The sequence below is a fragment of the Simochromis diagramma genome, unplaced genomic scaffold (genome assembly GCF_900408965.1).
Source record: "Simochromis diagramma unplaced genomic scaffold, fSimDia1.1 OVJJ01000333.1, whole genome shotgun sequence".
Taxonomy (NCBI): Eukaryota; Metazoa; Chordata; class Actinopteri; order Cichliformes; family Cichlidae; genus Simochromis; species Simochromis diagramma.
In genome coordinates this window covers 1,782,890-1,798,552 of record NW_024386765.1, presented here as the reverse complement: position 1 = coordinate 1,798,552, position 15,663 = coordinate 1,782,890, and the positions used below count along the sequence as shown (strand labels likewise).

General features: G+C 37.8%; 1 protein-coding gene across 1 annotated transcript in view; it reads right to left on the bottom strand.

Annotated features, from left to right (window-relative positions):
* The window catches only part of ranbp10 (RAN binding protein 10), a 38,343-nt gene that overhangs the window by 20,000 nt on the left and 2,680 nt on the right, over positions 1-15,663 (bottom strand). The window contains exons 2-3 of the mRNA XM_040035250.1: positions 8,077-8,188; positions 2,272-2,324 (exon numbers count right to left, since the gene is read on the bottom strand). Coding sequence (XP_039891184.1) covers positions 2,272-2,324; positions 8,077-8,188 — 165 coding nt within the window. The remainder of the gene's footprint in view (positions 1-2,271; positions 2,325-8,076; positions 8,189-15,663) is intronic.

Sequence of the window (15,663 nt, the reverse complement as noted above, 5' to 3'; positions counted from 1 at the left end):
TTATAGAAGTGACCGCTGTCTGAGCTGTTCACACACGTAAACAAAGTTAGCAGAAGTGTAAGACAACTGATTTGTTGAGTAGGAGATTTTTATAAACAACTGATTTCATTAAAGCTGCAAGTGTAATTCTCCACAACTTTATTCATCTTTATTGTAGGAATCGAATTCTTCTTGATAGAAATAAATACTAAGCTAGGTGAAAACTGGTGGAAAATTCAGTGAGTAATGATGATTTTCATTGTGGGCTGACCAGAAATGTACATTACGTGACATGTCATCACCGTAACAATATAACCACTGCACTGAAGTCACAGACAGAATAGGCTCCAGTCACACAGGCCTAGAGACCAGTTTATGAGCTCAGCATTCACAGTAGAGAAAAATGTGTATTCACTAACTGGTTGGCAAGTGGCTACTGGAAGTTGTTGGCTATCAATCAATGAAAGCCTTCTTGTGGTTGGGGTAACCATTCACTTTCAAAGTAAAAGCTGTACATTTTGGAATGTGTTGGTTGCAGTGGTAAGGCACAACTTTTACTCTGAAGGTAAGCATTCTCTGTTTCTGGTTTGCATTGCACTTTTTAAACTTCCACTGCGGCTTGGCAGGTAGTTGGCCAGACAAGTCGGCATGTTCCATGCAAACTATGGCCATCTACCCATCTTCTGTGTCGAAAAAGTGAAGCCAACATGCAAATGCTTTAAACCTGCATTCTTCTGAGTAACCAGCAGGGGGGATTTCTGTGTTTGCCGTGAGTACAATGGTACTGTCTATGCTTGAAGAACTAGATTTAACTGAGAGGTAACTGAGCTAAACCAAATGCAAGATGGGTACAATTGTTTTTTTTAAATGTTTTTAAAAAGGGTCCAATCACTGCAGTTTCTTTATTATCTGAAAGCCCCATAATACATGATGTAAGGTGAAACTGCCTATGAGGACACCCTTAGATTGACACAAAACACAGTCATTGAAATCTTTGCATATAGTAGTAATTTCACTGGGTGTTGGCTAAGGCTCTGGACCAAAAATAAACTCTACATAAAATACAAACCGAGCAATCTGTCATTACAAAGTAATAGGTGGATCACCACGAGGGTGCAATAAGTCCACGTCATCTGTCACTGATCTGTATGACAGCTCAGTAACATGTCCTGACATGTTCTCTACTGCAGCCGTCAGACAAACTGCATCTAATTACGGCAGAAACCCTGAGCATCATCATCTCCACCGGTTTTCATTCCTGCATCTCAGAAATGTTGGTACTTTTCCAGCTTCTGATTTATCCTCAAAAATCAATTTCTTCTTCATCCCTTTCATCCACCTTTAGTATATTCCCTCCACACATGCATCCACATTATCCCCACTGCTACTTTAACTCTAAAAATATCTCAATCTCCTAATAATGAACTCTTTACCAGGGTTTGCAATATACATGAGAAAATAGCAACAAGGCTAAAGTAAACAGTGTCAGTCTTTGATTGTAATCTAAGCCTGTAAGGGCTGGGGGTTAAGGCTGTTCGCCAGTAAGTAATTAGAAAGGTTCAAGGTTTTGGAAAGCCCCTCTGTAGCTGCTTCATTGTATTGAGTGTACTGTGCTGTGTGTAATCAAAATGGAACAAAAAAAGAGTGACGCAGGATGTTCATCTTCCCAGCCAGCCAAAGCACCCGTCCACTCTGACTGCTAAGTGGCAGAAATGCTGGCATCAGATCAGCAAGCCAATGTTGTTGGTGAACAATGGCATGATGACGCTCTTGCCATACCATGAGTTGTTGAGTAAACTAGGGAATCCTTATTTAACCCTATTTTGCTAACTACTCCTAACACAGACCCCAAATTGTAGGCCTACCATCTTTTCATTAGATATTCTGACAGCTATACGCCCACTATAACATTCATCCATCCATTTTCCTAACTGGTTATGCATCTTAGCTGGGACACATCCCAGCCGTCTCAAGGTGAAAAGCAGAGTACACTCTGGACAGGTTGTTGGTCCATCGCTAAAGTAAAGAGACAGACAACCACACACACACCACTACATCTTCTGCCAATTTAGACTCATCAATCAATCAACCTAACATTCATGCCTTTGAAATAAAGACAATTTCAGAGCAGGATATTCAAACCTTGCATCTTCTTGCTAGCCACTGCACCACTGTGCTACCTTGACTATAATATATTCATCAGTATATCTAAAAAAAAAAATAAAAAAAAAAGTCTATCTTTTCAGCCTCCTACTGGTTATAATACAATGACATTATTCAAGTTGTACTCACCAGGCAGTCTGTTCATGTTGACTCCCTGAGCAGACAGGCCAATGCCCATGTATCTGCACACAACAAGAGACAAAAAAATTAGATTTACATGTCATTACTGAGCGTCCAGCACATTTAAACACTCGGATCAGCTTCTTCTCACATCTTTAATCCAGCTAGCTTTGCAAATTCTGAGCTGATGCTCATATACTCATGAGGGTTGGCAGGAGTAGAGTGTCTTCAGATTCTTCTGACTAGTCATTGTGATTTACTGAGTCCATGAGCTGAAACATCCAAAGTGGCAAACAAGGATAAGCAGTTGGTCTGCATCATTTTCATGTAGACCGGCTTAAAATGACAGCAAAAAATCTTTTTACTCATTTGAACAAGTCAGCATTATTGCCACTTGAATGCATTTGGCATATTACAAAGTAGTAATAACATAAAGATCAGTAATAAATGCCTGCTTTGGGCCACGTGGTTGGTCTTATTCAAATGTTCCATGCTTTTCAAATAAGTTACATTTACAAAGTAAGAGGAGTAAAAGACACATCAGTCAAGTCTACAAAAACTCAGGGCTGCAGGGCATGTGTGAACACAGCTAGACATGCTAGCATCTCTGTGATGCTGGACTTTGTCATAGCAAGCTTTTGTGCTCAACAATAATAGCAGGTAAACTTAAAATGCACCTGATGTTGGCACAATATAAAAAATTAAGAGATCACCAAAGTTATTCAGCTCTCACTTATGTCTGCATTGATTTGACTGTTATCTAGCGTTGGAATATATAATGAAAAAGACTAAAGGAATACATCAGCGGGTTTCATCTTCAAAAGATGAGAACAAAAATATCTGAACAGAACTTTGACACTCCAGCCAACAGATGCAGAAATATTTCATCACCAAAGCTATGAACAAAAAGACTGATGCACTCTCTCACACACACACACACACACACACACACACAGCCGCTAGGGCTAACATGCAAATCTATTAATATGACTTATCACAGTAATGAAATAATAATGAAAAAGAAATACGTAGACATAAATTTTAATCAAATTTGCAGCAGCACAACGACCTACAACAAATAAAACATCTGAAGAGAGAAATCCAAATAAAAACAAGATTATTCTTAGTCAGTGCTCTACAATCATTTTTCAGTCAAATTAAACCAGTTGAGTGTCCATGTTAATTAATCCTCTCTCTGCTTTCTAGATTAATGTGGCCAATCTGCACAAAGTCAGCAGCACTTTTTTTTAAAACCAAAAAAGCTTTTTCCAAAGAGAGTTTAATAATTCCACTAGTATATGGCTAAGAAAGGTTTTGTAATAACCAGTGATGATGAAACCAGTAACCAGTGACTAAGCCATTGAAGCAACTCAAATAACACAAAGTAGTCTTTTACGGTGGCTCTATTTATACTTATTTTACCAATGCTGTTTCCTTTACCTCTGACAGATATTCTTCACTTCTTTCATTTAATTATTAGTGTTCAATTTTATGTTCACGCAAAATAGGTTAGCCTTAAGTTTCTGCAGTGGTATAGCTTGCCACTCTAGGCATGGTACCAATGGTTCACTGCAATATTCATGCTATAAAATATGCGCAATATTTTTTTTTTAATTAAATGACCCACAACAACTTTTAATGATATTTATGATAATAAACATTTGAATATACATAGACTACCAGTCAAATATATGAAGCATGTAGCAAAGAAAAAGAAAAAAATGATAATAAACGTGTTATATTTTAGATTTCTGGAAGTAGCCACCCTTTGCTTTGTTGACAGCACTGCAAACCCTTGGCCTTTTCTCAATGAGCTTCATGATGCAGTTATGCCTGAAATGGTTTCACTTCACAGGTGTGCCTTGCCAAGGTTTCTTTGCGGAATTTCATAATAATGGGCTTCGGACCATCAGTTGTGTTGTGCAGAAGTCAGGGTTGTCAGCTATGTACCAACCTATCTGACAACTGTTACAATACATTTTATGGCAACAACCAATCAGCTAAGTAAAGGACAGGTGCCAGTTCAGCTCACAGGGATGAGCGGTGCTGCATGGCGGAAAGCATCTGGCCCAGGTTCGAGTCTGACCCGCGGCCCTTTACCACAGGTCTTCCCCTTTCTCTCTCTCCCTCTGCTTTCCCATCACTCTTCACTGCTCTGTACAATAAAGCCGAAAAAGGCCAAAAATAAGGTATTTAAAAAAACAGAAACCACAGGCCATTATTACTTTAAGAACTGAAGGTCAGTCAGTTTGGAAAACTGCTAAAAGACAAACGTGTGCCCAAGTGCAGTCACAAAAACCAAAAAGTGCTACGACAAAATTGGCTCACATGAGGACCATCCCAGGAAAGGAAGACCAAGAGTCACCTCTGCTGCTGAGGATAAATTCATCAGAGTCACCAGCCTCAGAAATCACAAGTTAACAGCACCTTAGATTAGAGCCCAGATAATTTCCACACAGAGTTCGAGTAGCAGACTCATCTCTACATCAACTGTTCAGAGGAGACTGTGCAAATCAGACCTTTGTGGTCTGATAGTTTGGGATGAGATGGAGTGAAGGCAAAGGGGTCAATAAATGCTCAGCATCTCTGGGAACTCCTTCAAGACTGTTGGAAAACCATTTCAGCTGACTACCTTATGAAGCTGATCAACAAAATGCCAAGAGTGTGCAAAACAGCAATCAAAGCAAAGGATCGCTACTTAGAAGACTCTACAATATCAAACATGTTTTGAGTTATTTCACATTGAGTTTTTTTTTGGTTTACTACATTATAATGCCTTCAGTGAGAAGCTACAATGTAAATAGTCATAAAAATAAAGAAAAAACATGAAATGCAACAGGCTAAAGAGTCACTGTAACACCAAATTCTCTGACTTTTCATGGTGAATTGCAAAACAAACCACTGAACTCTCTCAGAATATTTTCATTATGTCATTCAATTGGCTAACTGCTACACTAGAGCATTTCAGTAAAAGTGATTTAATTCATCTACATCTACGGCAGCGAATAAAAAGTTGGAGTTCTATTTAGTTTCAGTGTAAGCAGCTTGAAGCAACCCAAAGCTACAGATCCACAGCTTAGTTCTGCTACACATGACGCCACCTCATTCAAACTGAAGGATTAAAGAGCATTGAAGTCCATGTGATTTCTGCTTAAACCAGTTTAGATTGATTTAAAAAGTTGTAAACAAAAGCTTTGATCCAGTTGATGAGTCAAATCATCGACTTATAGGCTGCAGCCCAACAAAACTGTAGAGATACACCAATCAACCGCCCAGGGACTGGAATTGGCTCATATCAGTGATCAGGAGGTGACCCTCTGATTTCTCAAGGCAAATAGTCATGCACACTTACAGCCACATGCTAACATATTGTTAGCATGAAGGCTCTTTACTGTCAATGAAGACACAAAATCTGCCAAAGTAGAGTCCATAGGGTACCAGTGTGGAAAACAACAACAACAACAAAACAAGCTAAAGCTATCCACATCTTAGCAGTCAAAGGGTCAAGGTAGTAAAATTATTAAAGTTAGCGAAAAAGGTAAAAGAGCCAGTATCCCGTTATCTGGTAAAATAAGCAGCAACTCATTTTCAGTTAATTATCTGATCCCCTTTCCAGTGTTAGAGCACTTCATATTTCAAAGTTGCCTCAGTGAGAGAAGATAATGTAACTTATTACACTTACTGCATGGAAAGTTCAATAATTTCTTTTATTCTGGAAATCGCATTGAAGAAAAGTTTGTATATGCTGTCAGTTCTTACAAAGAAAACTAGAATCATAAAAATGAGTATTTTCAGATTACACTAATACGAATCCGGACTTGGACAAGAAAATTACAATCAAGATATCTCTACGAAATTCTAATGAATTCAAATTCTTGAATTTAGGGCTTTTTCTCAGTACTGTCTGAGACCCGAGATGTGAGCTTATTTTTAAGTTTCAAAACGACTTATTAGCTTATGGGTGTAACTTGAAATGTATACACAGAGTACATGTTATTCCCGTGGCATTCCATGACACATCATGCAGCTTCTAGCTGCCTAAAAATGAAAGCCATACAAACATATTTTGCATCACTTCTTTTGTATGCCTAGCTGTTTAACTGGAAATAGGGAGTGTTTACTGTGCAATTTGAATTTTTTAAATGGAGAGGTGTTTCAGCTCCAATCAAGTCACAAAAGAGAATCTGAAAGCCAGACATTTAACCACATGGCAAAATAATTGCAGAGACTAACCTAACACTTACTCATCAGCAACCTCAGCAATCACTGAATTAGCTGAAAGGCAATGACTCTCTTTTGTGTGGTATGGCCTCATTTGACAATAAAGATCTTTGCATATTCATTTACATATGGAGTTCATCTTTGACTGTTTTATAATGTAGAAGTAAATTTGCCATTCAGGTCCTTCCAAAGAGTCCTGTAATAACAGTCCTGTAATAACAGGACTAAACTGGAGGAACTTTCTTGCTGTTAAATTCCATGTGGCAACTTTTTCAGCAACAGTGCACAACGTTACCTATTCTAGCTGTCAAACTGAAGCAAACAATTCCAGACCCAGTTTATCTAGGAGGATACGCTTGGTGAAATAGACTTCTCTTAGTACTTTAAAAAAAAATGTATCAATTTGAAACTGTGTGTGTGTGTGTGTGTGTTCCTGTCTAGCTATCTTTGTGAGGATCGAAATCTGCATTCTACTATACTTGTGAGAACCAACAGTCACTTGTGAGGACACACTCACCAGTCCTCACAAGTTTGAAGGCCTTTTTGAGGCTCAAAATGTGGTTTTAGTGTCAGGGTTACAATTAGGTTATGGTTAGGTTTAGGGTAATGGTTAGGGTTAGGGTAAGGTGCTAGGGAAACCATTATGTCAATGAAGGTCCTCACTAAGACAGCTGAACGGGCTTGTGTGTGTGTGTGTGTGTGTGTGTGTGTGTGTGTGTGTGTGTGTGTGTGTGTGTGTGTGCGCGCGTTCTGATTAAATAATCAATTCCCACAGGGCCATGATGAAGAGGCAGTCTGAGCTCAAAACGTTCCATATTTCCTAATTCTGGAAATGACACCCAATTATTGTAATTCTAGGGCAACTAAGAAGAATATCTTGACTATAAGCAACACAGATCTACAATTTTCAGGTGTAGTCCCTCACATTAGATGACAGTGATGATTACTAAAACTGTACTTTTAAGGCTGGCTACTATTTTCACTGGTACAGCAGATGAACAAAAACACCCCAAAATTTTCCACTGATGTAACTCTCTCTGTTGTGACAAAGGATTTGGACAGTAATACGATAAGTGATATAAAGACTGCTGTTTTGATACAGACTCAAGGTGGAAAAAACTTCGCACAACCAAGTTAACAGGTGGAACAAAGACATTGTTACTGACAAATTTTGCACCAGTGCTACAAATGATGGTTATAAAAATAGTATTTTTATGACAATCAAATTAAATGTTTAAATGTTAATTAAAAATCAAATTCATGTAATTTATTTCAAGTTATTAAAGTTGGATATTTTTTTCTTTAATATGAAACAATAAGAGGCAGGGTTTTACATATACACACATATATAAAACCCTACTCCTCTGATAATATCCTCAGAAAACAGCCAGTGCAGTGACTCATGGACCTAAGCTTCAAAGTCAGAATATAATAAAAACTAACAGGAAATACACAAAGTTACTGCAATTTTATTTTTGCGTGGGCACACTGAACATGTTATGAATGACCCGAGGGTGGGGGGGGGGGCTAAGTCAGGTTACCATGGTAACATAGGGCACCAACTCTAAGGTTTTAAAAGTTGCATCTGCTTACCCATCTCGACCTTTGCTGACAATCTTGACTTCAAAGTAGTAGATCCCACAGGCAGCAGGGATTGGGTGTGTGGCTCGCACTGATGCTGCATCTTTGTGGTTCTTTCCATGACCTGATAAAAGAGAAATACAAGGTGTACATGAAGAACATGGTAGCCTAATACAAAAGGACTTTAAAAACAAAGAAACACTGGGCTTGCATTTGACTCCTGATTGTCTACCAAAGTCTCATGATATGGCACTGACCTGGATTCTTAGTATTTTCATAGTTTAATTAGTCATAAATTTGCTATCTGGTCAAAAGAAAAAAAAACACATAAAAAGTAGAACCTGACTTTTAGAGACAAACACACTGACAAATAAACTTAACTTAGACTAGATGTTAAACTTAACATATAGTCTACTAACTAGTAGTGCAAATGACGTTTTCAAATGTAGATAAATAACTAGGTAGAAGTGTACAAAAGGCCACCCCAAACACCAGGTATCCATGGACATTGCCCATGGACTAAATTACCTTTAAAAAGACACTGGTTTACATCTACATTTGGTTGAAACGCAGCCTGTTAAAAGTTGACCAAATTATGTTTATTTTTGTGACCAAATCTGTAGATTGTCCGAGGCACTGTGGAAGTAGAGCGCCCTTTATAACTTTTAAACCTTTTAAAGGATTTAGATGTAAAAGGATGTCTTTTTGTAAATGTCTTTTGAACAGCCTCAGAAGCTGACTTTTCACCTTCAACTTTTTAACCTAATCTCAGCATTCTTCAGACATCAAAGCTTTCTTCAATGTCTTTTCAACGTCTTTTTATTAAGGGGTTTTTTTTCTGTGTGAGGAGGACTGGATAATGCATAGGCACATCTCTATAAATATGACAAAAAAAAATGAATGTGTATGCTCATATCTGCCTTAGTGTATACACACAGTTTTGGTTGGTAATATAAACAGAGCTTTCTGCATCTGGCCCCAGGTCTTTTGCAATAATGTGCTCTGAACAGACAAAAGATAGAGTGGTGTGGCCAGAGTAACGGCAGACATGTTTGATGAAGACCAAAGGCAGCTTTTCAGAAGGAGCTCATCTAATCTGAATATGGCAACAGAAACAGCTGTAGGTTTGATAACTAACCTAACTGCCATCAGTTTTCTTATTTATTCCCCCTACATTTCCACAAGGCTGTGTTGGGCTTGCACCACAAGGCTGAGTGATCAGTGAGGCTCAGATTGTGCTCAGATACGCGTGGATTTCTCAAATAACATTCATCTTTTTGTTAAGGTGACTTTTCTATGAATAGGTTATACAGGGCATTGATTTAACACAGTCTGGTAAAGATGTAGACAATGAGGTCACAGGGCTCATGTATTTTGTCTGGACCAATTAGATTTGAGCACAACACATATTACTGTCTGTCATTCTATATTCAGATGGCTGCTTATGCAATCCCTCGGGTCATGAGAGAGAGAGACTAATATGTTCAGTACTGTTGTATAACTGCAATCTAGCCTCTACAGTAAGCATGTGCATCTCTTTCTGTTACATGTAATCGCACCATTGACTGAGCTCACCTGTCACCACACATAACAAGTCACTGAGAGCTCTGTGTGTGCATGAAATGTAGACATGCTGTAACCTTAAACGAAGCAGCTGGCTGTCAGCAGACACCTTGAGGCTGTTGCTGTTTGTTGTGTGTGAGGGGGACATAAGTGTGGTCACTAAAATAAAGTTATACATACTATAGAGTAGAACAGGAAGTTAGAAATATACTGGCTCGATGTGTTTTCATTTTTTCAAAAAATACTCTGTAAAATACTCTTAGTATAGCATCACTTGTATAGGTTTACAGTAACAACACCTCTTTAACTGTGATCCTAACTCTTTTAATGATATTTGTTTTATAATTTTTTTAATAAGGATGCAACTATGACACTATTAAAAGATCACAGTGCCATAATTAATAATGAACTAAAGCATGTTAGAGTCTGAATTACATTAACACTATATAAAATATCCACATATGCTAGCCCATTAGTGTTTTTTAGGAAGCACAAAGTGACAGGACATTCACTAACACTCATTTTTGCATCTTTTTTGACCCACAAATCCACTATGCATGTTCTATCATGTTTACACATGTGACTGGCGTGCCTGTGCGTGTCTGTGTGTGTTTGTGTGTGTGTCAGCCAGTAGTCTAATTTTAGACCTCAGTAGGCCAGCAGGTCTCTTTGGGACTACATAAATGGGTATGTGAGATGGTTACTACCGTTAACCAAAATGTCTGGTTTATAATTCTGCATTCATGCTGATTCATGCTGATTAGGCCATTGTGGTTTTTTATTTGTATTAGATAAGAAACTTAGAGTGTAACAGTGTTGTAAAGTTTGAATGAAAGGCCATGTGATTTAATATTAAAGCCCTGGCAGTATTAGACATTTCTGCTCTTGTGCGACTTTAAACCTCTCCACGAGACTTCAAGGAGCAACTGTTAATGTCCTGTTCCTCTTCACCCACAGCACTGTGTGGCCTTAATTGCTTACTAGAATATCAGCAGTCTGCCTCCAGGGTGTATTTTTGACCACTAGCAGAGGCAAAGTGCAAAATCTATCTGTTCAATAATAGCAAGCACAACAAAGACCAAAGCAACACGTTGCTAAATGCCTCACAGTGTCAAAAGAAGCAGAGTCCATATCACTATGTCAACATCATAATAAAATTAGAGGATTTATTTATAGTATGAGGAAGTACAAAAATTCTTATATGACTTCATGAGGGAATTAATGCCATTTATATTAGACCCTAGCAGACAACACCACCACCATATACTCAGTTATGATACTACTAAGCTACAGACCTTGCTAGGTATTAAAAAAACGAATTCAGAGCTGCTTTCCTGTTCAGACTCTTTGATTACATCTCTTATTTAACTTACTAAAAAATAACTACAATTTTTTGGACTGGTATAGACTAATACATTGGTTATCAAATGTGTCTAAACTAAGAAAATACTTCAGTCAAAACAAAAGTGAATATAACACTTTGGGCATGTGGCCATACAGCACGAGGCTACATATTACTTGTTTGTGTGCACAGATACACCTGGCACTTGTGCTAAAAGGTTTGTATCTTCTGTTTTGGTCTCCCTGAGGCAGATTATGCTACACAGCAGCACTTCATCACTGTGGCCTCTAAGAGATATGATGGCCTAGTTAATAATAGATGGAAAACTGGAAATGGTGTTTTTCCAAGTCAGTGATATTAAGGATATTTTAGGTTACTTTATTTCCCATCTGATGAGAATGCTGATAAAATCTCATACAGTTAAAGTTAAATAAAATCTCAAATTAAAGATGCTATAACCTGTTTGTCTTAAGTTAGCGATATACTACAAATATACTATGAGATAACAACATTGTTGCCATTCTACTGACAATACATGAATGCAGCACAAAGGTTAGGGCCACGTGACCTTTGAAAACATTAATCTCTGAACTTTAATTATGTGTCTTCTGCCTAGATAAGAGCTGAGGCAGAGGTATGTTTTCATTGCGATTTATCTACCTTTCTGTCAGCGGGATTATGCAGGTCAAAGTTAACAAAACTTGGTGGAGAAGCTGAGCATGAGCAGAGAAGGAAACTAACTAAATTTTAGCCTGTATCTAGATCACGTCCTTCCTAGTGTGCTGCAGGAATGAGTCTTAAAAATTCATAAATGAGACAGGATTTATCATTTCTGGTTCCATTTTCTGGATCAGATTTTTGTTTAGATGCTGCAAATATGATAACGAGATGCTTTAAATATTTTCACATTTTTTCTCAAAACACAGAAGTAAACTGAAGGTATTACATGAACATGTGTTAGCACATAAATGGCTAAATAAGGCTAGAGACTTCAGGGAAATTCAGCACCAACTGATCACGCTAAAAACACGTTCTTAGTAGTGTTTATATGAACGTCATGCAATTGATGTGTAGTTTGTTTATAGCCTAACAATTGAGTTCTGTATCTCACAATTGTATTTATGCTAAAGAAATTTTTAAAAAAGTAGCATGACTGTGGTATTCCAGTCATATAAAGCTCCAAAGTAAGGCCAGAACAGGCAGTTATGACTCTACAGAAAAACCAAGTACAACCTTGACGCGCCCTAAGAACTAGGAGAGCAAGTAGCAGCCAAGTGCTGCTATTCAAATGAACTGGTTTAACTAATCGTTAAGCATGAACATCTTTATGAAAGCAGATGTTTTGGCAGTTTGCTGGTCTGGAGCATTCATTTGTGTTGTACATATTAGAAATTGATATTAGATATTAGAGAATGAACTAAAACAGGAAACAATTCTTTAAGATATTGTTGTTCTACAAGCTACTGAACCACTGGATTGAACTTACTCAGACTTTTTCCAAATCACTATAATTCTAGTTTGAAAGCAACAGGTGTCTAGTTTCCATATAGATGCAACTTCATACTGAAGCATGATGACCAAAAGTATAAAAAAAAAAATACCACATATCATGATATATATACACACTTATTTTCAGTTATGTCTTATTACACATCTTCTATCCATTTTTAACCAAGTTTAGATGGTGACTAAATGACATTTCTTTTACTCACTTTACTTTTGTTACAGTTAGAGAATTTACACCTTTCTTTCTTAGGCAATAAACCAAAACTAAACGATATTAGAGTTTAAATTTGTTTGTGGCACAATTTCTAGCACACACTGACAAAGCAGATTTACCATAAATGAGTTTGGCTTCCTGGCTGGTAGCAGCCGGCATTCCGAGATCTTCAATGAAATATACATCAACGAGTAAAAGGAGGCAACGAGCCAGCTATTCAACCTGCTAAACCTCCTGAGCCAGAGCCAACTCCAACTCTGTCATACATAGAGTTTGGGCAGCATAGCTGTCCCAATTTTCATGGTGAATTTGGAAATTTCAAAAAAATTATGATGGCACTCATTTTGGACCACTTCGGCCAATTCCAATTACCATGACTTCATCGTGATGGCAACAAAAGTTAGCATAATATAGGTTCTGAAACATGTAACATAATGATGCTTGGCAGGCTATTATGCTCATTTTATAACTAAACAATGCTGTAAATATTTACATGTCACCTGTCGTAAGAAGACAATTGAAAATTTTCAACCTCTGAGTTGAATCAGAAAATCAGCATTAGCGAAAGTTAAATCAAAATGTAAAAAAACAAACCATTAGGTCTTTCTGAAAATACCAACAAATTTGTCTTTAAAAGTGTCAGTTCAAAATATGTCAAAAGTATTTAAATACCTGAGTATGCAGATCAAATACAATATAAACCAAATATATAAACCAAACAATATAAAACATTTAGTAGACCCTTTAGTAGACTCACTGCACAAATGTACAGTGCAATAACAAATAACCTCTGAAAATGATGGCGAAGTGTATCCTTAATGAACTCTTATCTAAGATTTCTACCTTCTGTATCTTCCAGTAACTTTCCTTGTGATTTTCCAATAAAATTGCACTGTGTTTAATAGACTTTGCTAGTTCAAGTTGTCCTGTAGGAGCAGCTCTTCGGGCAATTATGAGCAATTAGGTCCTTGTACAGTGGACTCAGGGCCTTTGTCTAGTAAAGAATGCAGGGTGTATGCCTCCACAAAAATCTGCACAAATCCACCTATGCAGACAACCAAACTATAAACAGTAATGTCATCTTAGGCTTTTGAGGCTCTGGATAACACCAGGGTGGTGAGGAGTGACTATGGAATAAGCTCAAGGAAGAATGCCCATATGGAAAAGATGTATATAAATCTTATAAGGTTTGTATCTGTCTTATGTGAAACTTGTATGAAAAGCATACAAGAGTGAAAACAGACATAAGATCCCTTGAAAAATTATATAAATGAAACTTGTATGTTTTGGATACTTACTAAAACAATATATGAAAGTAATGAGAAAGTGTCCACTTTCATGAGTAAATCATATAAGCCTTATATGATTCACTATATGAAGTAGGCCACATCTTATGCAAGTCTTTTATAAGTTCTTTCTATTTCTTTTCCATATGGGTGTAGTTGCCACACACCTGTTCGTGTACAATAGTTTGAAAAAGTTATTGCCCTCTAAACCTAATAACACTTAGCAGCAAAAACTGCAATCAAGTGTTTGCAATAATGGCCAAGGAGTCTTTTACAGCACTGTGGAGGAATTTTGGCCCACTCATCTTTGCAGAATTATTTTAATTCTGCCACATTGGAGGGTTTCCCATGATAAACCGCCTTTTTAAGGTCATGCCACAACATCTCAATCAGATTCAGGTCAGGACTTTGACTAGGCCACTCCAAAGCCTTCATTTTGTTTTTCTTAAGCCATTCAGAGGTGGACTTGGAGTGTTTTGGATCACTGACCTCTTCCAAGACCCAAGTGCGCTTCAGGTTGAGGTCACACAGATGGCCAGATATTCTCCTTCAGGATGTTTTGGCAGACAACAGAATTCATGGTTCAGTTTACCACGGTAAGTCTTCCAGGTCCTGAGGCAGCAAAACAGCTCCAGACCATCACACTACCACCACCCTGTTTTACTGGTGGTATGATGTTCCTTTTCAGAAATGCTGTTACTTTTACACTTAGATGCAATGGGACACACAACTTCCAAAAAGTTTCAGTTTTTTCTCATTAGTCCACAAATTTTCCTAAATGTCTTGGGGATCTTCAAAATGTTTTCTGGCTAAACTGAGACGAGCCTTTTTGTTCCTTTTGCTCAGCAGTGGTTTTCATCTTGGAACCCCGCCATGCAGACCATGTTTGCCCAGTCACTTTCCTTAATGTGGAGTCATGAACGCTGACCTTAACTGAGGCAAGTGAGGCCTGCAGTTCTTTGGATGTTGTTCTGGGTTCTTTTGTGACCTCCTGAATGAGTCGATCTTGCACTCTTGGGGTAATTTTGGTCGGCTGGCCACTCCTGGGAAGGTTCACCACTGTTTCATGTTTTCACCATTTTTGGATAATGGCTCTCACTGTGGTACGTTGGACATCTACAGCTTTAGAAATGGGTTTATAGCCTTTTCCAGACTGATAGATCTTAATTACTTTGTTTCTCATTTGTTCCTGAATTTCCTTGGATCGTGGCATGATGTCTGGCCTTTGAGGATATTTTGGTCTACTCCACTTTGTCAGGCAGGTCCCATTTAAGTGATTTCTTGATTGAAAATGGGTGTGGCAGTAATCAGGCTTGGGTGTGGCTAGAGGAACTGAACTTAGCTTACCAAAGATGTGATACACCACAGTTCATTTATGTAATAATGAGGAGGTACGCCGGGGTCTAAGTGACATAAATGTCATTATCATCTGATTTCAAAGAAGTATAACAGCAATTACTACTCCAGCTTTTGGTGTCTGTACACAACAGAGAATGACTGAGGCCTTAGTTGTGACTATTCCGCAGCAGCATCTAGTGCAGCCTGTAGGTTTCTCTATATGTGCACTTTCATTTCAACATGGCTCAAACAAATGGGTTGCAGTTTGAAATAAATGAAACCCCAATAAAAATCATGATCCTATTTAGATAAATGCTTTCCTTTTGCTCAACTAAATTTCGTAAAGTATG